Here is a 23929-nt window from a genome sequence, read left to right on the forward strand (position 1 = left end):
GGCCAAGAAGCTCCCGCCTGGCTAAGCCTTTACCTGTGCCTTCCTGTGGCCTCTGTGGTACAGACTGCTGTTCCCCAAGGTTGTCTACACTGTCAAGTGCCACTGATCCCTGAAGTCCCAGCCCCAACAGTAAGCTCAGTTCTAGGTTCATATGTTTGCCTAAAGTGTGACTTTAGCAGCTCACTTCATCTTCTGTGCTTCAGCCTCCTCATATATACAAATCTGATTGTTCATCTGTATGGATTTCAGTTTCCTGAGCTCTGTCCCCAGAGATACTTCTTTGTCAGGTCTGGGGCAGGAGTGCCTCCTATGAAGGAGTCTGAAGCTGAGAGCCTGTTGGCTGCATGCTGGGAAAAGCCGAACTGGGAGTAGCCCTCACTTAGTGATAGGCTGCTTACTCCTGTTGTCTGACCCCGGGCCTATCGATTTTCTGTGCCTTGGTTTTCTTCCTGCCAGAGTAGGGTGGAAGTGCCCGCCTAGTTGGGTGACCCATTGAGAAGGGATAGTTACTACTATCAGCCTTATTTTGGGCAAGCCTGGTTGTTTATAGCAGCGTGCCACCCTTCCCAGCTGAGCCCTCTTGGCAGCAGGCACTGTTGGGGCAGGCCAGGCAAGGCTCATGGCTGTGGAGTGGAGCACCTGAGCAACAGTGAAATCCAGTCAGCAGCCGTTTAGTGAGGTCGATGAGAAGTGTGCAGTGCAAAGGTTTCCCAGTGCTGGCTGGGGCTGCCTTTCCTCACTCAGCCTGGCCTGCTTTCCTCCCTGTCCATTTCTGGAAGCCAAGGCTGCTTTAAAGGCAATAAAACTGAATTCTAGAGCTAAAAGACGGTTGTTTTTTGTTACATAGTAAGGAAGCAAGTTTGGGGAATAAGGACTAGGATCCCAGAACAAGGCTGACTGAGACCAAGGTCAGAGCCATGGCTTACCCTCCCCCAGTCCTGCAGTGGCTGGGCTAGTTTGAAGATGAGTGACATGCTCCCAAGGAAATGGACTGGGATGAGCTGGGAGCTGACTTGGGTGTTGAAACCCTCCCTTACCAGGGGCCTGTCCTCTCAGCCCAGGCTGGCTTGCTCAGTGAGAGGAGCGCAGACAGAATAGTCCTCTGCTCCTGGGAACGCGGGTCTGATGAGACAAGGCCTACAATTACAAGAGACTGTGTGACAGTCTGTAATTAAGTGGCTGCTGAGGAAAGGCATTGTCTGAGAAGGAAGAAGCGGGTGTGAGCCAGAGGAATAAGAGCCCTTTGAGGGGGCTGAATTGGCAGAGGCAGAGGGTGGGGCTGGCATCCTAGAGAATGACTTGCTCAGGGCAGAGGGGTGGGGCTGGAAGTTAAGTGTGTGCGTGGAGAGCTGAGTGTGCTGGCTGGCTTTGCTGATGCCTCGGGGCTCTGGCTGGAAAGTCTTAGAGGGACCAGGGAGTTGTAGGCAGCGCTGACAATCAGTAGAGTAGCAGAGGCTTTGGGGAGGCCTGGAAGGTGTAGAGCAGGATCCTGGGGTAGCACAATTGGAGGACCCTTTCAGGGTGTTGGTTCGGGCTGGGTGAATAAAGGAATGAATAAAAATGATGTCAGGGAGGAGGCTCTGCAGCACCCAGAGGAGACCAGAGGGTGAGGTTAGGGTGGGGCCACGGGAAGAGCATGTAGGATAACAGAGGCAGTGGTCCCTGAGGAGAGCCCAGCAGGGGTTCTCCAGCTCCTGGGGAAGGCCTGGAGAAGGAAGTGGCACACTGACCGTACTCCTTGTACACCTGCTTGGGGCAGGCTCTGAGCCAGGGCCTCCATAGGCAGCCACATGAAATCTGTACAGCGAGCCAGAGGCTGGTAGACTTATCAAATCCTGTTTTACAGATAAGGGAAATGTAGCTCCAACTCAAGGCTGGCAGGCTTCAAGCCTTGGTCTTCCCACAGTTCAGCCCTGCTGCTTAGAAAGGAAGTCTCTGCTGTCGGGGGCCGAGGGACCCGAGCTCTAGCCCCTTGAACAAGAGGCTTGTAGACAGATGATTTAAATTTCACAGAGCTCAGTTTTGTGAGAGACCAGCTTGTTCTACATAGCAAGATCCAGGCCAGCCAGAATGAAACCCTGTGTTTAACAAAAATTCACAAAGCTGCTTTGTCTGAAGATCCATAATGTCAGGTTAGGTGCTGGCATAGAAACTCTTTAAGGTTAAGAGGAACAAGGGCACTGGGGACCCTTACATCCTTTAGAAGCCCTCAGAGCTGTGCTACATGTAGACCCTTTGGAAGTCCCAGCCAGAAGACTCAGTAACTCAGAAGTTAGGAAGAGACTTGTCACGAGGCACTTAACACAAAAGAGCAAGATGTTAGAACCCTGGTCCAAATTCCTAGCCTTTGGGTCAGGGAGGCAGGAGGGAGATTGGTACTTACCAAATGGCCACTGTAGGAAGCAGCTGATTCCTGGTATGCAGCCAGAAAGGGATGACCTGGCCAGGCTCTCCCGGCTAGCGGCTCTCTTGCTGTCATCACCCCCCACCCCGCCTACCTCTCGGCATTGATGCTGGCCATGAGGCGAATGAACCACCATGCAACCCCACCCTTCCAGTCCTTCCTTTGTCACCCGTGAACACCTCAGCATCTACATGCCACTCTCATTAGGCAAATATTCCAACTGTATGCTAGGCATGACTGCAACCACACTTTTCATACCAAAATCTTTTTGGTTTTTTGAGATGAGGTTTCTCTATGTAACTAACAGCCTTGGCTGTCCTGGACTCACTCTATAGACCAGGCTGACCTCGGATTCACAGAGATTCTCCTGCCTCTGCCTCCCGGGTGCTGGGATCAAAGGCGTGCACCACCTCAACTGCCTCATTCTAAAATCTTCACAGAGATTGTTTAAAGACGTTTTCATGCTTCTCTGGAACAGAGACAGCCTGGGAAATGTCACTGTGGCTGTGGGCTAGAGTGACATGTGTTGTCACTTTGAGTTGTGATAAGTTCAGTAGGTTGCCATTTGTCAGGTGCTGTCCCAGAAACTTTCAGAGTCCCCTGTGTATTCATTCTGCGTTCTTTGCAGCACATTGGATCTGGATCTTTAATGTTTGTCTAGCCTGTTTTGCTTTGGAAAACTTTTTTTCCCCCTTTGAGACAGGGTTTCTCTGTGTAGTCCTAGCTGTCCTAGACTCGCTCTGTAGACCAGGCTGGCCTCGAACTCACAGCGATCTGCCTACCTCAGCCTCCCGAGTGCTGGGATTAAAGGTGTGTGCCACCACGCTCTGTCTATGGAAAACTTTTATCCATTGTCACCTTATATGACCCTACAAAGCCTTTGCAGTTGTATCTTTATTCCAGAAGAGGAAACTGAGGCTCGGTCATAGAAAGTGACTTGACCAAAGTGACTGTGGGGACTGCTCATTTATTCAACAAGTGTTTATCAAGTGTTAGTGTGTGTGGCCGTGAGCCAGCCCCTGGGATACACTGGCAGGCAGAGCTCCCTGGGAGGCTTAAATTCTCAAGTGCAGCATCAGCATCAGACCGTAGTCGAACTGCTGCCCTAGCCTCTGTCACTGCAGACCCTCTGACTTGGACCCAGGGATCCAGAGTTGCAGCCTGGGGCCCCTGAGCTTGGAAAGTTAAGGTAAAACTAGTCAAGGTGCAAGCTTCTGCAAACTGATCTTTAAAAAAAAAAAAAAAAAAAGATAAAAAGTTTTCTAAATTATTAATGGGACATTGAGGAAGGGTGTCTCCCAGAAGGCCATCTGCTGGTGTCCGAGGACTGCCTGCTCTCCCTAAGTTCCTGGTCTGACTTTTCTTCAACTTCCATATATTTGATTACAGTATGGACAGGTGTGGAGCCCTGTGGCCATGTGCAGAGCTCGGGACCCTCCCTGCCTCCTTTAATATTAAATGAGATGAGATAAAGGCTGGTTCCTAGGGTACCCTGTCCAGGAAGCACTGTGGTCCACCCCACCCCCCAATTCCCATGAGTAAAATCCAAACCTGGGAGGAAAGAGACTTGTTACTTACAACCCATGCCTTCTCCAGCAAGCCTGACTCCCTCCTCTTCTGGCTCCACATGTTCAGCATTCAGAGCCTTCCTGTGCCTCAAGGCCAAGTTTGTTCTTGAAGTCTGCCTTGATCCACACACTCTCACCACCACTCCACCACATGGCTGAGCCCTGTAACATCTAGGCTGCCTCAGTGTATACTCAGAGATAACTTTAAGATCTAGCTGCCTAAGGGCTGGAGAAAGGGTAAGAGTGCTTCCTGCTTCCAGAGGATTCCAGTTAGGTTCCCAGCAGCCACAGACAGCTCATTACTGCCTCTGACATCAGTTCCAGGGGATTGGACATTCTCCAGGCTTCTGCAGGCGCTCGCTCCCTCCTCCTTCCTCCCTCTCCTCTCTTCTCCTTTCCTCTTCTCTCTCTCATACAGAGAGCAAAAATCTTACAAACAAGGAAAGCCCGAGGTTCCTGATCCTGCTGTTTGTTTGTTTGTTTTTGAGACAAGGTTTCTTTGTGTAGCCTTGGCTGTTCTGGACTCACTTTGTAGACCAGGCTGACCTTGAACTCACAGTGATCCACCTGTCTCTGCCTCCCTGAGTGCTGGGATTACAGACATGCACCACCACGCCCAGCCTGATCTTGCTGTTTGGGAGCGTGACAGTGAAGATCTGCTGGGAGGTGCCTCTACAAATCTTTATGGACTTAATTTTGTACATATATGTGTCTGCATATTTGGTAAATATGGTGTGCATACACATGTACACTTATATATGCATGGCTTTGAAATTCAAACTTTCCATGCATGTGTACTCAGTGAAAACAGCAGTGCCTCTCTAGCCTAGATGCATAGTCACTGTGCCTGGCCTGCTGCTTCCCTCCGGAAATCCTCCTCACACATGCATACACTCAGTCACTACCACACCACCAGCTGGGGCACGATCATGCCCTTATATTACGTCATCCCTGCTTGTTGCCCTGTACTGTCTTTTCCACCCAGCTCTGTCTGGCACACACAGATCCATGGCCTTTTTCTCATGGTCTATGGAAGACCACCACTTGTTCTTCAGGTCATCTGCTCAGGGATGTTCAGCGTGTCTGAGTCTGCGGATTATAAACATACATTTTTGCTTTGGTGGGGGGAGATAAAATCTTGCTACTTGCAACTCATGCTAGCCCTTGAACTCCTAATCCTTCCATTTTAGCCTCTCAAGCACTCAGATTACAAGCATGCACCACCACACCTGGCTAGAAATACTCAAACTTTTAAAGTACTCCACTTAGATTCACATTCATTTTCTTAGTTAAGAAATCATTCTTGCCAGGCAGTGGTGGCGCATGCCTTTAATCCCAGCACTCTGGAGGCAGAGGCAGGTGGATCTCTGTGAGTTTGAAGCCCACTTGGTCTACAGAGCAAGTTCCAGGACAGCCAAGGCTATACAGAGAAACCTTGTTTCAACCCCCACCCCACCCCCCAAAAAAAAGAAAACGAAGAAAAGAAAGGAAGGAAAAGAAATCATTCTTGCTCTGGTAGTACACGCCTTTAATCTCAGCACTCAAGTGGGTCTCTGGAGGCCAACCTGGTCTACATAGTGAGTTCCAAGCCAGCTAGGGCTTACTGAGACCCCATCACAAAACAAAACAAAAACCTAACCTCCACTCTTGTAGTCCTGCACAGTTTACAGTGGAGCAAGGCCCAGAGGGGAAGAGGGTCACTCAGCTGTCCTCAGCCAAGAAGCTGCCTTTCACTAGATCAGGTGGAAGGAAGTAAACTACGAAGGAAATACAGAGGGTGGGGCAACATAGGAGTAGAGCCAAGATGGGGTGAGAGACCTCTGTTATGGGTACCTTGGGAATTGTCATGTGGGCCCCAGGAAGAACACCCCCCCTCCAAAATCTTGAGAGTCTCTCTGTGTGTTGTACTTGCTTGGCAACAGCAGGGTAGCTAAGCTCTTTCAGATAGTTCCCTTACAGGCTTGGCCACTGTACCTCTGCCCCGACCCCCTCTGAGCGTCTGTTTTCCTCATCTTAATAGTGGAGAGGCTTGTAGTTGCTTTTCTCAAGCTCCCTGGGCTACTGGGAGAGCAGCCAGTCGGGAATACAGTAAAATGGCTGAGAGTGAACCAGTCCTTGCCACTGGAGACCTCCTAGGGTCTGAAGTTGGGGCCAGGCCTGGGTAGGTGACTGTCAGATGCAGCAAGCGGCTGGTCAGCCTGCAGTCCTGCAGCTTCAGGGCACCCCTTGGTGGTGCCTTATTCCACACTACAGGGTCAGATTGTGCTGAGCTTCCTGAGCTTGTCCTGCCCCATGTTGCTGGGATCTCCACAGTTCATGTGGAACAAAGGAGCTCAGATGACAGATGCGGGAGAGGTAGTCAGGGAGACCACAAGGCTGTCTTTGTGCCACCTCTGAGGTGGGCCCCCGGATAGGTCCTGCAGCTCCTTTTCAACCCCCAGTGGCCGCAGGGAGGAGGAAGGAGAAGCTCCCCCCACATCTGATTGGTAGGAAGACAGACCTGGAGAAGCTCCCACCCTTAAGGGACAGAAGCTGAGGGGTTCATCTCTCCCCTAGACCTTAGTCTTTCCCATATTCTTTTTAGTTTCGCTTTGGGTTTAAAAACCAAACATCAAAGCAGGAAGCTGCAGCTTCAAATTCTGCCTTGGCTGGGAGGGTATCTGAGGGACCCGTGCAGAGCAGCCCTCACTAGAATGGTTCCCTAACATTTTCCGGAGGTCTAGCTTGTGGGTGGGGCCCAGTGGGGTGAGGCGCCAGGCTATAGACAGTGGTGGCGCCCTGGCTAGGCAGTCTGGGAGTGGGCCAGTAGGACGGGTTCCCTGGTGAAGTCAGTTCACCCGGGTGTGGTCCCAGCATCTGGCCCCCCAGGTGGAAAGCCTTTTAAACACCCCGTCCTTCCGGGGCAGGGCTGACCAGAACTGGGCCTGGGAAAGAAACCAGGGCCTTGGAATTCAGCTTTCACAGAACTTTTCACCTCCCTTAAGGTAAGAGCAAGCACCGGCCTCTGCCTTGAAGCAGTTTCTTCTGAGTGTCCAGCTTGCCTGGAAGCCCTTTTGCTCTGTTCAGTCATCTCCGGATGGCTTCTCACCTCTTTAAGTCTCGTGTTGATCGGTGTCTTCAGGCTAGATCTTCCTGGCTCAGAAGCACCCAGGTCCTGTTTGTTTCTCTGCAGGGGTGGGTCCTCCTAGCTCTGCTCTTCAGTGACATGGCTTTGGGTTCCGGGTTGCTGGCAAGAGTATCTGCCACCTCAGTATTCCGGGATACCTGCCGAGCATTGGTGTCAGGAAGCCCTCTACTGAGGGCTACACCCCTGCGGGGGCGTGGGCACAGAAAGGTGGTGCACTGATGAGCCCACCCCTGGGTTCAGGCAGCGCTGTAGTTGAGAGCATAACTTGAGATGAAACTTCTGAGACCCTGTCACCGAGAGCTCTCAGGCTCTTCACTTACAAATACAGTGGCTCCTGTCACCCGGTTAGTCTTGCGCTAGAGACGAGAGGCGAGAGGCGTATAAGGAGAAGGCTTGGTGCAGATACCTGGGAGGAAAGACTTAAAATACCTAGACTCCGCCCACCCTGGAGCAGGGTAGGTGGTGAGTAGCCATCAGCTGCCTGCTTGGTAGTACAGGACTCTGGGGATCTGAAGGACTCAGGGAGGAGGACTTTAATCCTCCCCCACTGCTAGGCTCAAGTAAACAGAATTTGAGGGAAGCAAGGATAGGCTTTCCAGAGGTCAGGATTGGCATTCAGCTGGAGAGATCTGCCCCGGCTCGGAGAGCTGGGCCTAGTCTCTGCTGAATGCTCATCTGGGCGGTTTTCTGTGAGCCGAGGCTGAGAGCCTGTTATGCATGTATTGGAAGCAGATTGAATATTCCAGACTCTCCTGGAACCTTCTGCCTTCCCAAGCTTCCCACGCTTCATGACGTGGCTGTTGCTCTGCACAGGGGTGTGGTCACAGTCAGGAGGTGTCTACTACCTGTGCCAAGGCAGGAGGAACAAGGGGAGGGGCTTGCCTGACGGCACCAGTAGAAGCAGGACTCAACTGCAACTTACCCAACAGCTGCCTCAGAGGGTGCGGCACTCGTGATAGAGTGGGAGCAGCCCAGGAGACTAGGGCTGGCTACTGAGCCTGCTGCTCCCCACTCCTTAACTTTGCCTCCACTTCGCTTTCCAGACAGTTATGTGCTGAGTGTCAGAGGCTGAGCAAAGAGTGAGGGAGAACACAGAGAACACTGACTTCCATCCAGCTTGGAGACTGTCCAAGCAGCTAACAGATAGACAAGATACCATGTCATTGTTTTAAAAGGCTGAGGGAGACGGGCAGGTGCAGAGGACCTACTTGGGTAGCTTGGAGGTCATGATTGTGAGCAGTGAGGATAGGAAGCAGCCCCATCAAGATCCTGGGGGATGCCTGCTCATTTCCTGAAGGGCCCATCTGAAAACTCTGAGGTGAGCAGCTTTTTTTTTTTTTTTTTTTTTTGGCTCCCTGTGAGAGCCAAGGGCTCTAAAGTGTTACTGGTGTGACAATGAGAGGACAGATCATCTTATTTTTGGATGAGTGTCAGAACTTCCAGACCAGTAATGGAGGTACATGCCTATGATCCCAGCACTCCAGAGGAGTCGGGGCTAGAAGCTTTCAAGTTCAAGGCCAACCTGGTTTACATAGCAAGTCCTAGGCGAGTCACAGTTATAAACTGAGACCCTGCTTTTATTTTTTGTTTCGAGACAGGGTTTCTCTGTGTAGCCTTGGCCATCCTGGACTTACTTTGTAGACCAGGCTGGCCTCGGACTCACAGTGATCCACCTGCCTCTGCCTCCCGAGGGCTGGGATTAAAGGCGTGCACCACTACACCTGGCGAGACCCTGCCTTTAAAAACAAAAAACAAAAACTTCACCTTCAGTTTTTCATAAGTCACTAACATTTCTTCAGTAGTCCCAATTATTGCTAATTTTCTTTACTGCACTTCACACTTGATTGTGCCCGGTTGCTGAGAGAACAGAGAGGTAAAGTGACTTGCCCAAAATCACACAGCTCAGTCAAAAGTTGAAGTCCTGGTTCACCATGCTTTCTCTCTGTCCACACTGCCTTTGTTTAGAAAAGCCAAAACAGAATGGCTTATTTGTTTATTTTCTGGCAAAATTGCCATCCCCAAGTGAACATTTTAAAAGTTTAGATAAGAGTGCAATTATGGGGGCTGGCAAGAGGACTCAGTGGATAAAGGTACTATCAAGCCTGACAAATAAGTTTGATTCTTAGGACCCACATACAAGAGGAGGGAGGGCCAACTCCACAGCGTTGGTTCCTGGCCTCCCCTGCCATTCCCCCACACAAATAAGTGCGTTTTTATTATTTATTTTTATTTTTAATTTGTTCACTTTATATCCCAATTGTAGCCACCTCCCTCATCACCTCCCAGTCCTACCCTCCAACTCTCATGCCCTCCTCCCTGAGTCTTCAGAAAGGGGAGCCTTCCTCCCCTATCATCTGACCTCAGCCTATGAAGTCTCACCTGGACTGTCTGTGTCCTTTTCCTCTGTGCCCTGGCAAGGCTGCCCCGCCAGGGGGAAGTGATCAACGTGTGGGCACCAGAGTCCATGTCAGAAGTAGCCCCTACTCCCCATATTGTGGGACCCACAAGGAGACTCTGCTGCCTATCTACTGCATCTGAGCAGAGGGCCTAGGTCCCTACCATGCATGGTCCTTGGTTAATGCAGTCAGTCTCTGCAGCTGCCCCCTCCTCTGCCCCGAATAAATGCTTTTTAAAAAGCAACTATGTTACAGGAATGAGATCAGAATAATTTTCTTCTGTTTCATGTATAAGTAGATCAGTAGTATATTGTGTTGTTTGTGAAGTTGTTTTTAATCTCCATCCATGTTGTTGTCCAGCTGCTTCCGAGAATCCTATGAGACTAATAGACGCCTCCAAGCTTTGTCTTCTAATAAACTCATTTTCTGTTTCCTAAATTTTGGGAAAGAAAGGCATATTACAAACCAGCCCCTGTTCATAAACACTCTTCACTTGGGCCAGAGATGGATGTGAGGGCACTCACCTATCAGCCTAGCACGTGGCACTGGGCCTGGGTACCAGAGTAAAACCTCAGTCTCATAAGTCAACAGACAGATGAAGAAAAAGGAAAACAAGGTGAATTAGGGAGTCAGGCCTAGAGTTGTAAATATATTGTTGTGACTTTTGGAAGTGAGGTGAGAAGAACCAAAGCCATTTGGTAACTGCTGAGTGGGGCTCGCAGTGAGAACTCCCCCCCTCCCCAGTGTGCTGCACGTTAGTACATGCCCCAGTTAACTGCCCAGTGGCATCACGTGATTGCTCCTCCCTGCACCTCTCAAGGTGAAATTGCACATGGACCACTCCCTGATGGCCCAGCCCACCACACTGCCATCTGTGGCTGATTTGAACAGTCTGGGTGCCTCATTCAGGAGCCTATTTTAAGATGAGGATATTTCAAAAGTGGGGGTTCAGGGGAGCCTGTGAATGATTAGCTCCCACGATGTGACCCTGCAGGGCTGTTTGTGTGTGGCTGGGCTCCAGCAGGCCTGGTGAAGGACTGCTGCCCTCCTGGGAGTGTGCCCTCCCTAAAGTCCACGGGAAGCCTGGCAAACCCCACCCCATGTAGAAGCAGAAGCATGGGTTGGGGACTTTCTACTTAGTCACCTGCAGTAGGATCTGAGCTATGTCTGTCTCTGTCGCAGTCGAGGCTTCCTTCGGGAAGGGACAGTACTTCCCAGAATTAGGAAGGCAAGATAGTAGGTTTCCCTTTTCCTTCTTCAGTGTCTAGCAGACATGTTACATGCAAAGTAATCAGAGCTACTTCATGGAAGTGGTGGCTTGCCCAGGTCTTAGACCATGTAAACTCCAAACGTGGCTGAAACTCGGCTATGCTTGCTCTGTGAATTGTCTCCAATATTTTTGTGTTTGTTTTTTGAGACAGAGTTTCTCTGTGTAGCCTTGGCTGTCTTGTACTCACTCTGTAGACCAGGCTGGCCTCGAACTCACAGAGATTCACCTGCCTTTGCTTTCCAGAGTGCTGGGATTACAGGTATACGTCACCGCGCTCAGCTCTCCAGTATTTTTTTATTCCCCTGTCTTTTGAAAACCTGGACTAGGGAGCAAGGGGCTGCTTTTTCCACCTCCTTGCCTGTGAGACTTTGCCTTGGAAGCTCCCAGGTTGGTCCTGCAACAATGCTGTGGCATAGAGTGGTATCCTAAATTACTTCCACAGTGATCGTCTTCCCAGAGATGTCAGAGCCTTATGCTTGGCAGGTCGTCTTCATATTGGACCCAAGATAGGCAGCATTAATCAGCCATGCTCTTCCCACTTTGCAGGGACACAGCTTTAGGGACCTTCTCCACACGTGAAGACACCAGGCCCCCAGATGTACATATCCAGTGGGACCTGTGCCATCCCCAACTTGGGTATTCTCCTGTTTTTCCACATAGGTGGCAGTCCTAGGAGGGGAAGGGACTGTTCAAGAGGCAAGTGATGTCACAGGTCTCTTTGTGAGAGTAGAAGAGTCTAGCAGGACAGCCAAAATCACAGGGACAGTGTTGGCAGAGCACCTCCAGAGGAATAGAAGCTGTCCAGGTACCACCTGCCTTTTCAAGGTGCCCTGGGGTGTGGCTTGGGTTGCGAAAGCACTGTGTGGACACCCCACCATTGGAGGGGAGGAGAAACTCATTTGCAGTAGACTCTGAGATGTGTCAGGCTTGCTGACAGGAACGTCTGTGTTTACTATTTTTTGAGACTGGATGCCGTGAAGTTGGGTCTTGGAGGACAAACACCCTGGGTCTTTGACGTAGCTGATAGAACATGACTTGCTGTGTAATGCTGAGCAAATTCCTCAACCTCTCTGGGCCTTGGTTTCTTTAGCAGCTTAAGGGAAGCAGGTAGAAATATCTTGAGGGGCCAGATTGTGAAGGCGCAACGTAATAAATAAACCAGAATGGCAGCAAAGGCCTGTGTTCACCTGAACAGGGGTGCTGGCCCAGAGTGGAGCCTGGGTGAGACCTGGGGAGACTCCAGGAGAACTGCTGCAGGAGCACTCCTCACTGGAGAAGGGTGTTGCAGGCAGGGCCAGTGCCCAGGGCCTGGATGTGTGACTGTTGTGACTTGGCAGAGAGTATGCTGGAGGAAGGTGGAAGGGTGCAGAGGGCAGGCCCAGTAATGCAGTGTGTGGGCTTCGGGTGGCTGTGGGCACATGGACGGGCTGAACCCTCAGCCTGGCCCCTCAGAGGATGTGACCCTTCACCTCTGCCCCAGGCCCAATATTCTGACCTCTGGCCAGCAGAGTTTCTAGAAAGCCTGGGATTGAGAGGCAGCTGTGTTGCCCCCTGGAGCCATTATAGTGACAGTTCCTCAGTTGCCATTTATCCTCCAGGGATACCTGACCTCCAGGTAATTTCTTCAATTTATGACCCTATACGGTAGAATAATAAATATCTCACTGGAGTTGGGGGCCTGCCATCTCTGACAGGCTCCTGTGCTGGGAGCTTTAAGGACCTTACACTGTGACCTTCGAGCACCAGAGACAGACATGTAAGCAGCGCCTGCTGCTTCACCTGTCTCCTGTCCTCCACAGCACCTCTCTCAGATTTTGTTCCCTGTGTCCCAGGGCCTACAGGGCCACATCAGAAATGGAGTCCTTTCTAAGTGTCATCAGTGCTCTCTAATGTTGAGATTACAAGTGTGAGCACCCAGATACTATGAGAGAGAGAGAGAGAGAGAGAGAGAGAGAGAGAGTGTGAGTGTGTGTGTGCGTGTGTGTGTGTGTGTGTGTGTGTGTGTGTGTGTGTGTGTGTGTGCGCATGCATGCTAATGCAAATAACTTCCAGGGGTCAGTTCTCAGCTACAATCTGGATCTGAGGTTCGGCCTCAGGTTATCAGGTGTGGAAGTAAGCACCTCTGCCTGCTCACCTGTGACCTCCTAAGAACTAGAGCTCTGTTTCCTGTTCCCTGGTGCTGCCCCACAAGGTCCCTTCACAAGCACTTCCTGGAATGGGATGAATTCAGACTTCTTCCTATGTGGATTGCCTTTTGTTAGGCTCCATTGTGACCATGTCCTTGCTCAAGAAATGCCTAAATCATCTGTTGCCTCAGGTTGAGGGAGGCAGCTCGGCCTGGTCTAGGCGGTGAAGCCTGAAACATATGTATGGTCAGCAGAGTCACAGCAGTATTTTTTACACAGGCTCTTTTCTTGTGTGTCCCTTGGGATTCCAAACCCAGGATCACAGTGCACCCTCTGAGGAGGCCCTCTCCTTCCTGTGCCCACGTCTCCAACTCTGGCTGAGGGTTGTGTTGTGTCTGCTGACCTGACCTGAACTTGTGGTGTTCCCTCTTCAGCCCTGCATTCCTTTCTTCCTCTCTCAGCTGCCCAGGGTTCCTGGCTCCTGTTTCTGTTACCCAATACACCACCTGTCGTTCTAGGCTCAGTGAATGAGCCTATTAACACCACCTTTCTATTCTGGGATGCTCTTGGTCATTCAGAATGATGAGAGCCCAGCAATCGGGATGTGCAGGGCCTGGCAGTGTCTGCCTTTGCACACTGGATTCAGAGACTATGACAGTTTATGAAAAGCCTGGGTTTTGTGACCTGTCACCAAGGTTTGACATCAGTACTCCACATGTGAGGTAGTTTTTCGAGACTCTTTTCAATAGTACATTGTAGGCAGGGCTCTGGGTAAACTAGCAACAAGGCTGATGTGCTATAAGCCAATATTTGAAAAGCCAGGGCTTGTTTTCTGCATCCCCCCAAGTCCCATTTACCAGGCTGGCCAGGCTGGGCATGTCCAAGGTTGGCACTGGGCTCAAATGCTGGCATCTTGTAACTGTCTTCTCATTGGCATCTGCATCTCATGGTTACAGCTTTGTGCCCCCTAGCAATTTTATGGTTAATCCCCCAGTTTGGAAACTGGACCTCTTTAGGACTGCTGGAGGTGGTAGTGATAACCGGCTCTGGTATGTAGAGCGTGCTCTGTGGGAGGTCTCTGAGGGGAGCCAGAGGACACACGCAGGTGAACGTTGCCCCTTCAGGCTGCTTACTGAATGTGGTGGTGGAAATGAATTTAGGAAAACAACTCACTGTGTGTGTGGTGGGGGTCCCTGGTCAGTGACTAGGAGTGAAGATGAACAGGCCGAGGACAGAGCAAGAGACGGGAGGCTTGGGTGATGGGTAAGCTTGTCCTAGAAGGACAAGGTTTTGCTGGTGGGGGAAGGGAAATCCCCAGGTGTCTGGAGGTGGTAGGAGCTCTTCTCTGGGAGAGCAAGGCTAATGTGAGGGAGGAGAGGGTTCGGATTCCTGATGAACTTGCTGCACTTGAGATGGCCTTGGGCTTTCCTGTGGAGCTACAGTCTGATGTAAAGCTCACTCTGTCATGGCGCAGCTCTGAGGGACTTCATGAGGGACTGTGCACAGCAAGGAGGTTCCAACTGTGCACGTATCCCCAGGAAGTTGAGGATCCTGCTGAGAAGAGGACACCCTCTTTTTCTCTCTTGGCCTCTCTCCCAGCTCCTCTCCTCCACCCTGTGCAGGATCTGTCCCACTGTACCTTGGCCTGTCCTGCTTTGCTCCTTGCCAGTGGGTCAAGCTATCCATCCAAACTTGGTGTCTTTCAGAGGGGACCTGGTCTGTCTCCCAGGAGGTAGACACACTGCTTTGTTCAGAAAGCATGGTTCCGGGAGTGGTGGAGGTTTACCCCAGGAGTGGTGGTTACCCTGGGAGTGGTGGAAGGCTCCAGTGTCATTATCTTGGCTCCTCCCCAGAGCGCTGCGTGTCATATCCCTTTTGTATAGTCAGAGCTCTGCCTCTTTATGGCTCTCATCGACTGGCGCGGAACAGCAGGAATGGCACTCCTGGTTCTGTACTTCCTGTGTATGCCCCTCTGTGAAATGGGGCAGTAGCAAACAGAACCGGCCACGTGCCTTAGTTTGAGTATTCAGTCAGCTACCATATAGCAGAAGCCAGTTTTTTTCTTTTTTTCTGTTTTGGTTGGTTTGGTTTTTTGAGACAGGGGTTCTCTGTAGCCTTGGCTGTCTTAGACTCACTTTGTAGACCAGGTTGGCCTCGAACTCACAGCGATCCACCTGCCTCTGCCAGTTCTTATTGCTCGTGGTAATTGTGTTTCCAGGATCATTGAATACCAAACCCTGACTACTGTGGAAAATGCAGGGCCCCTCTAAACCTCTGGTCATGATTTCTTTCAGACAGTCAATACATAATCTTACTTCATGTGTGTTTCTACAAAAACTGATCATTCAACATAAAATTAGTTTATTAATTTTGAACTCATGGCCAAGAGCAGCATGACTATGAAGCATATCTAACACATGTTTTCCCGTGGACGTTGGGCAGCCCTTCACAGTACACGTAGGAGCCATTAAACATGCCTCCAAGAAACACCCAAGAAATTGGGAAAGCATAGCAGTGAGCAGCACGAAAAGGGCGCTGTGACAGGATGAGAACCAGCGTGAGAAGGAAGGCAGGGTCACCTCTCTGTTGAGCGCGTGTGCTTCAGAATGGCCATGAAAGCCCCCAGGCTTGTGGCTACAGCCGACTAAGAGTTGATAGAGAAGCCGAGACCAGAGGGTCAGCTGACCACCTCAGCTCATGCTAAGGCATGGACTCAGTGACCCTCACGGCCGAGGAGGGTCAGCTTCTTGAGCTTTAGCTTTCACCTGTGTGACTCCTTTATAAACCTATTGGCTTCTGCGGACACTGGGGCCCAAAGCAGGTGCAGATACTGGAGTCCCTGGGTGGGTTGGACCTTTGAGATTGGAAGATCTCATAATGTGCTGTGAGTTGGATTCTTTCAGGGGCCAGGATAGGCGGGGAACAGGAAATGCAGAACAGGAGGCAAAAGTCCCAAGGAGCAGCGGTGTGGGCAATGCAGGAGAGGGCAGCTGTAGACGGAGAGAAGGCGGGGAAAGCAGTTGGGAGCACTGTGGAGCGGCCCTTTGGGGCACCCTAGGATTGAAAAGCATCTCATGCAGTGCCTTGGCTCCTTCCTAATGCATTGTGGGTATCACCTTGGGACTTGGGAGAGTGTTGTTGACCCGAGGCACCTTAAGGGAGATGGTGCTGTCACACAGCAGCTGTCCGCAGGCTAGCTCTGCCTCTGAGACTCCTGATCCTGGCTTTGCTGCACAGACTTCTCCCCTAGCTTACCCACTGCTGGCGTGGAGACAGGAAGGAGAGAGAAACCTGGGATTGAGTGGTCTCTGCCATAGCACATAAAGGACTGTCCCGTCCTAGCTTAGGTTTGCACTGAGTCATCAGGCCTGGCAGCACCTGAGGAGGGTCAGGGTACTTCTGTCTGAGGCCATCCCTGCAGCTCACGTGGAGCCTGGAGCAGGGGGGCTTGAGAGTGGGGGGTGTCCTACATCTCTGTAAGGTTTCCTTCCTGTCTGTGGCTCCAGGGCTACATTCTTTGAGGTGTCTAGGCCCTTTCTCCTTTATCCCCACCATGTCCTAAGAGCCAGCAGCCTGAGGAGAGCAGTGGGATCACCCAGCCCAGCTTCCAAGCAGAAACACTTGTTGAAGCTAGCTTCTTGGGGGCCACTGTGGCTTTCAGATCCTTAGGAGATGAGTCCCAGCCACCCCTGAGTGTCTGAGTCTCTGGCTAATGCAGACACTTTGGCTTTAAAAAGCAGAGCCTAGAAACATTCGTCTGACCTGATAGTGGATAAGGTCTTTTTCTGGTTTGTTTGTTTGTTTGTTTGTTGAGAGAGTCTCATTGCAACCTCAGCTGATCTTGAACTCGCTATGTAGTGGAGGCTAGCTTTGAACTCCTGATCCTCTTGGCTCTACCTCCCATGTGGTAAATCATGGGCAAGCACTGCCAAGCTTTGCCTGATGGACAGAATCTTGAAGCATAAGGCAGAAATGAAGTATGCTGGTCACCTACTTGAAAGAGATGAAGACTTGTGTGCTGGGCATCGACAATGCTGGCTGCATTGAGACTGTGCTGCAAACTGGCTTCTGCCTTGGCATGTGGGGCCTGTGTGGCTATGGTGGGTGGCAGGCATGTAATTGGGATATACCCGCATCATTCTGTGGTAACTTAGCAGACTCTTCACTCAAGGTCTTTGAAGTTAAGTACAAGATTCATGGAGCAGACAGTTACACTGAAAGAGTGCTCACACCCAGCCTCCTCAAGAAAAGCCAGGACTCTGCAGAAGTGGACCCTGAGATGATTGTTAGACACTTTTTTAAGTTATTTAGTATTATTATTGCGTATACAGTGCTCTGCCTGCATGCACACCTGCAGGTCAGAAGAGGGTAGCAGATTACATTATAGATGGTTGTGAGCCACCATGTGGTTGCTGGGAATTGAACTCAGGACCTCTGGAAGAACAGCCCTTAACTGCTGAGCCATCTCTCCAGCCCAGTTGTTAGACTCTTAAACTGTGATGTAACCCACGGCACCTAGAGCATCTCCAAGGGCAGGAGGCAGCAGTCAGTCCCAAGAAAGCAGAACTGTGCTGCTCAGTTCCAGCACCTTGGGACTCTAGACCGTTCACCTCCCTCTGACGTTGACTTGACAGATGGTGCCTTCGGCCTCTCGGCTAGGCAGTGGATCACCAACGCACAGCACCATGGTAAATCAGGAACTCAGCCAGCCCTGAGTGCCCCAGCTGATGGAAGAGGGAGGATACGGGGAGGAGGAGCTGATAGGACAGGAAGTACAAGGGCAGGGAAAGGCTCCGTCTAGAGTAGGGACAGTTGTGAAGGCACGAACATGTGGTATGTGTGGAGGAGGCATGCTGACACAGTGGGAGGAGTGGAGGGGTGGAAGCCAGCTGGAAAGGGTAGTGGGGACCAGAAAGGGCCCTGGACCAGGGAAGTGCTTAGAACTTTGGATACTAATGTATTGAACCAAGTCAGTGGTGGCATGATGTGGTACGTGTGTTTGTGTGTGTGCGTGTGTGCGCGCGTGCAAGCAGGGGTAGAGACCAGAGGAAGACATCAGGTGTCATCTTCTATCTTTCTCCTTATGTCCATGAAAATGGGTTTCTCGCTGGGCTAAGTGCCCTTGGTTTTTAATTTTTATTGTATTTATTAGTGTCTGTGCACATCTACTACAGTGTGCATGTGGAAGTCAGAGGGTAGCTTGTGGGAGTTCACTCTCTACTACCATGTGGATCCCTGGGATTGAGCTCTGGGGTTAGCCTTGCTGTTAGCACCTTAACCACTGAGCCACACTGCCAATCTGGATAGGGTGGAGGCCAGGGAGACCCTTTATATTCCGCACCCCCCCCCCCCCAGCACTGACGTTACAGGAATATACAGCCATACCCAGTTTCTGTGGGGGTGCTGTGGATCTGAATTTAGGACTTCGTGCTTACACAGCAAGTACTCTTACCCACAGAGGGAGGGTGTTACTGAGTCCAACTGGCCTGGAACTCAGTGTGTCGGCCAGGCTGCTATAAAACGTGTGGCGTCCCTCAACTCAAACAGCTCTGGGGATTGCGGACACATACACTGCACCTGAACAAATAGTGTTGAGGTTTAGCAGTACAAGGGTTTGGGTGACAATAACAAGGCTCGTTTTCTCATTCAACAGTTGTTTGTTGACACCCTTCAGTGCTTGAGTCATTATCCTGAGCCTGGGCCAGGACGGAGTCCCCACTTCTGCCTCTGGCCTGTCGCAACGGGCAAGTGAATCCTTAACAGTGGGAAAGGTACTTTGATTCAGGTTCCTAGGTGACAAGAGAAGAGGGAATGACACTTGAAGATGAGGTGGGAGAGGTGACCAGAATAAGGTGCTGGCAGCAGCCAGCTTTTGGCCTCTCACACATTCGCTTTCCCTCTAATCCAAGGTTCAGGCTTCCGTGGGCCTCAGCCAAACCCTGGCCCTTTGCAGCCAAACCCTGGCCCTTTGCCGTCCTGAGAGGGAGGTAGAATGTCCGCTCTCTAGACCCCTGGCGATGGTAGCCCCCTTGTCTCTTGGGAGAAACCGTGTCTTTGCAACTGCTATACGGACTCAGCCAGTATCTGCCCCGCCACACAGATGAGGGCAAGTACTTTGTCTAGTTCTGAGTCGCTCCCATCCCTTAAGAGGTGCATTCTTGATCATTTTGCACAAATTAGAGCTACCTTCGTTGTGCTGATCTCGGGCAGAAACCCCACCCCTACCCCCACTGAAGCTACTTCCTTGGGACTTTTAGGCCAAGCATTCCCATCCTGAAGCCCTGGACGTCAGCTCTGTATGTGCTGGGCTTTGGTAGGACTGGCTTTAGTAATTGCCCTGCGTGCTTGTCTTGTTATGGAATCACAGACTGAGCAGCTGGGGACTTGGAGATCTAGTGTAGTTTCCCTCTTTTGTAGATGCCAGTAGGACCATCCCATGCTTGGGCCATGCAGAGCCTAGCTTCTGTGATGTAGCCTATGTCATCGCTCCTTCTCTGCGAGGTGACTGTACAGAGTGGGATTGTCTGCTTCATGCTGCCTCCTGGTTTCAGGACCCTTACCAGGAAAGTATAGCTTCAGACAAGCAGGGATCTTGGCTGCAGGCACAGTGGTCCATCTGTCCCGGAGTGAGAGTGTGGGCGGGAGCTTAGGTTTGCCGAGGGCTGTGTGAATGTGGTGTGCTGTTGACAGATGGAGCACAGAGTAGAGGAGGGCACCGGAAAACACGGGAAGCCGACTCCTGCCCCTGAAACCTGGTCTCCACCTTCAGTCTAGATGCACCCTACCTGAGCAGGAGGGTGTGGACTTGGCTGTACACCTGCCTCTGGCTCAGATGCCAGCAGTGGGGCCTCAAGTACCTGCAGCTGTGCCCAGCTGGGAGGCTCCCAAGGCCCAGGAAGCAGGGAAGTGTGCTGTGCAGTCCAGCAGATGTGGCTGCCGCTGAGCACTGGTAACTCTGGGCACGTTCTCTAGCCTTTCTGGGTTTGGGCACAATTGATGCCCCCTCCTCACTAGCCCCAAAGCTGCTAAGCACAGTTACATGAATGACCCCGCTCTAATCTGTCAGCCTGTGAACAGCCCGTTCTCATGCCCTGGGGAGAGCAGAGGTGATTGGATGGTCTGGTTTTTTTGTTTTTGTTTTAAATGACTTGAGCCCTCCTCCCACCCTCTCCTATAATCTTTCTTCTAGCCCAGAGATGTGGCTGTCTCCCACATCCTCAGTGCTCTCCCCTAATTTAGTGACAGAGACTGCAGGTGGGGTGCATGTGAGGTAGCCCTAGTTCCTCCACAGGCCTGAGCAGAACTGGGACGTGAGAACTCCTGGCTGGAAACACCCGGGTGCAGCGGCGTCACCCACCCTCTGTGCAGGCTGGCCGCCAGCCTCCTGGCTGGTTCTGCTGTAGGCTTTCCTACCTTAGCACCGCTCACCTTCAGTTTTAACTTCCTTGGCTGCAGGTCATATACAACACATTGTACAGGAGGTAATCTGTATGCTCTGCAGCCGGCTTCCAGGAGTCTTATAAACTGACGAACAGCATCGCACCAGGATGCAGACAGAGGCACACACACGTCTTACTTAGATTGTCCGTATGTGTTCGGCGAATGAGTTTCCCTACATGCAAATTCCTCTAATGTTGCCATGGTCACAAAGGCACCGAGCAGTCAGTCCCTGCAGGACTAGGTCTCTTACATTGTACTGACTTCCTTCTGTCTTCCCCAATTATATCCTAAGCCCTGGCAGTTGCTAATCTGTTTTCATTTTGAAAAATCTGGTCATTTCAAGAATGTTATAAAAATAGGGCTTTTCACTGTGGAACTTTGGGGAACTGCTTTACCCACTAGGCACAAGCGACCTGAGATTCATTCTAGCCCACTTCTTGTCTTCTCACCCCCTGCTGGCACTCCAAAGCATAGATGTGCTGCCACTGAACCACTTCGCCACTTGTTTTCAGTTTCTGGGTTTTACAAATAGAGTTGCCTGAACGTGCATGCTTATTTCTGTTTGCTACTTGCCTGATCTCTCTTGCTGATTTGTGTGATAAGTGCATGTTTAGTTTTATAAGAAGATGCCAATACCTTTTCCAAGGTCACTCGATTTTGCTACAGCCTTAGGGTTTGATTGCATTATTTTCTCACAGCCATTCATTCTAGAGAACTTTCTGTCTCTTGACCAGCCTCTGTGGCACTGGGCCTTGTTTTGTGGACTGTGGTTCAGTGGGTACCATCTGTGACAAGTAGCTCCTGCTCTTGGGCCCCTGTAGGAGACGGAGGGCACTTAGGGACAGGTCTGGGAAAGGCCCCTGTTGAGAAGCAGCACTGCTGGGGACTAACCCGGGAAGCAAACACTAGCCTGTGCTGCCATATGTCCTGCTGCGTGCCAGCCCCAGGTGACGCAGACCTGTGGCAGTGCTTGTTTCCCCGAATCTTAGCAGGAGCGGAGAGAAGGGTCAGGCGTGGTGGAGCCTTGGGAGCAGCAGCTGGTGTGTGGGGTCTTCATAGGACCCCACCCCAGGGGTGAGAATGCCTAAGTGGATGTGTTGATTTGGCCAGATGGGGCAGAATGTCTACCCAGAGGGAGCGGGGAGGGAAAAATAGAAAAAAGGCTAAGAAACTGCAGGACCCAGGGGTCACAGAGTAACTGACCCTGGAGAAGGCAAGATAAGTTCTGCTGCTACAGCCTCCTCCTCCTGAAGGTGGTCAGGCTTTGCCACAGCCTTGTGGAGAGCATCTTTAATTTGGATTCCCCACCAGACTGGGCCTTGCAGGAGGGTAGACAGGACCTATGTGTCTGTATTGGTCACTGCTGTGTGTAACTCTCACTCTCCTGCTTCACGGTCCTCTGGCTGAGGGCAGAGCTTGGCCAAATCAGGCAGCGCCTTAGTCAGTCCAGGAAGGACCTTTCAGGGCCAGAGGCTTCGCCTTCACTTTGCCCTCTCTCTGCTCTACAGGTTCATCATGCCTAGTGGCATATAAGAAGACCCCACCACCGGTCCCTCCGCGTACTACATCAAAGCCGTTCATCTCAGTCACCGTCCAGAGCAGTACTGAGTCCGCTCAGGACACCTACCTGGACAGTCAAGACCACAAGAGTGAAGTGACGAGCCAGTCGGGCTTGAGCAACTCGTCAGACAGCCTGGACAGCAGTACCCGGCCACCCAGTGTGACTCGGGGTGCGATTACCCCAGGCCCTGAAGCTCCGGAGCCACCCCCTAAGCATGCAGCTCTGAAGAGTGAACAAGGGACACTGACGAGCTCTGAGTCCCATTCTGAGGCCATCCCCAAAAGGAAACTGTCATCAATAGGAATACAAGTAGGGGTCCCTTTTGCACTGTCTTCTGTCCACTCTGTGCACCGGCCTGCGTGTAATTACATCTAGCGGAGGCCCACTAGGTCTCCTGGGAAGAGGTGCTTTTGTCTGTCTATTCTGGGGCATCTGCCTCAAGTGCCTGAAGCAAATTGGCCAGTAGCCACACTCACGTGTCCAGCTGCCCGTGCTGTAGGTCCATAGCTGTGGATGCGTTTCTAATCCTCCAGTGGGTTGTCCCAGTGAATGTAGTTACACTCAGCCAGCAAGCTCCTGTACACTGTTTGCTGTCCACTGTCTGTCTGTCCACTCCATCCTTTGCCCTGCCAGACAACTCATGGGAGGTGGGGCTGGCTTAACGGTTCTCTAATCCAAGGTCAGCTCGGTACGGAAGCCATGGCCCCGCTTGGCAGCGGGAGCATCGTGGAGCATAGACGCTGATGGGCTAGAAGCCTGGGACCAGGGCTCTTCAGCCGTGGGGGTTGTTCAAGGGGAACTTGACCCAGAGCCCATTCAGGCCTTGGGGACAGGTAGGTCGCTTGAAGCACCAGACCCACGGCTGAGAGTGTGATGGCACCCTGTAAGCCTCCCTTCATAGAAAAGGGTCCAAATAGGTCAGACCCGGTGCCCCAAGCCCCATCTAGAAGGCAAACCTATTGCAGATTTATAGCCCTGGGCCCCAGCTTCCCCTCCAGTGCCTCCCAGCTCCCAGCATCAGGAGTCTGTCTTCTGTTAGCTGAGTGAGGCAAGCTTGGGAGCCGCCTCGTAGTTTTCAAGAAAGCCCTCTGCTAGGCACCTGGACCTCCAGAGTAGAAGGCAGTGAGTGAGGCAAGGCCAGCTGTAGTGGGTTAAGGTGAGGGCAGGGGTGCGGGGAGTGGAGCACTTCCAAACCAGTGGGAGGGTCGAGGAGAAAAAGGTGGGAGTGTTCAGGAGCCTCCATCTCATCTCGGCAGCACGAGAGTGAATGGGATGAGGATGATGACGGAACGCTCGAGTGTAGAGGAGGGGCAGGGATGAAAGGGGAGGCTAAACAGAACAGAACATTCCTCGTCTTTGGCTGGGTTCCCAAGACATAGCTCTGGCCTTTGGTTCCCCATGTACAGGAAGGAAGTTGACAGATTCTCTGGCTCTGTCCTGCACTTGCCCTATAGCCTCTCGCAGTGGGATTCTTACATAGAAAGATGCCCAGTGTTTGATCCTTGGTCCTGACCACCATGTCTTTGTTTGGGAAAGCCACCTCCTTGTTGGCCAAACCAGATTCTCTTCCCTTCCTAGAAGGCCTGAGAATCGGTCAGGACCTGCTTTGATTCCTGTATGCAGAGCAGAGCTGACGCTGGGGAAAGGACTCTGGCTCTTACTGCTTTCAGAGCACCCCTTTACCCGGCTTCACCCCGGTCCATCTCTCATCCACTCTGGAGACAGCTGTGCTTCCCAAGCTGGCTCTTGCCAAAGGAAGTGTGACTTTATCCCTGTACCAGAAAGCATCTCTGACCTCTGCTCCTGAGGCGGTCACTTTGATCTCACCCTGACACCTCAAGCCCTGGGTCAAGTGTGAGCTCCCCCCTGTATCAGAGCCACAGCAGGTGGGTTAATCAGCCGCTGGCTGTTCCATGGTTGGGCCCAGGGAATGGCTACTGCCGTATCTCCTCCCCTTTACAAGGCAAGTGTGACAAGTCCAGGGTACAGGATCCCATAGCATCGCTGGCTCTGGGTTCTGGGTTTGAGAACTGCTGT

At 51.6% G+C, this 23929-nt stretch overlaps 1 protein-coding gene across 4 annotated transcripts in view; it reads left to right on the top strand.

Annotated features, from left to right (window-relative positions):
* Positions 1–23929, top strand: part of Dlgap4 (DLG associated protein 4) — a 103965-nt gene that overhangs the window by 64919 nt on the left and 15117 nt on the right. For all 4 annotated transcript variants that reach the window (XM_051143649.1, XM_051143648.1, XM_051143650.1 and 1 more), the window contains one exon: positions 21840–22201. In XM_051143649.1, coding sequence (XP_050999606.1) covers positions 21840–22201 — 362 coding nt within the window. The remainder of the gene's footprint in view (positions 1–21839; positions 22202–23929) is intronic.

Source organism: Acomys russatus, chromosome 4 (genome assembly GCF_903995435.1).
Source record: "Acomys russatus chromosome 4, mAcoRus1.1, whole genome shotgun sequence".
NCBI lineage: Eukaryota > Metazoa > Chordata > Mammalia > Rodentia > Muridae > Acomys > Acomys russatus.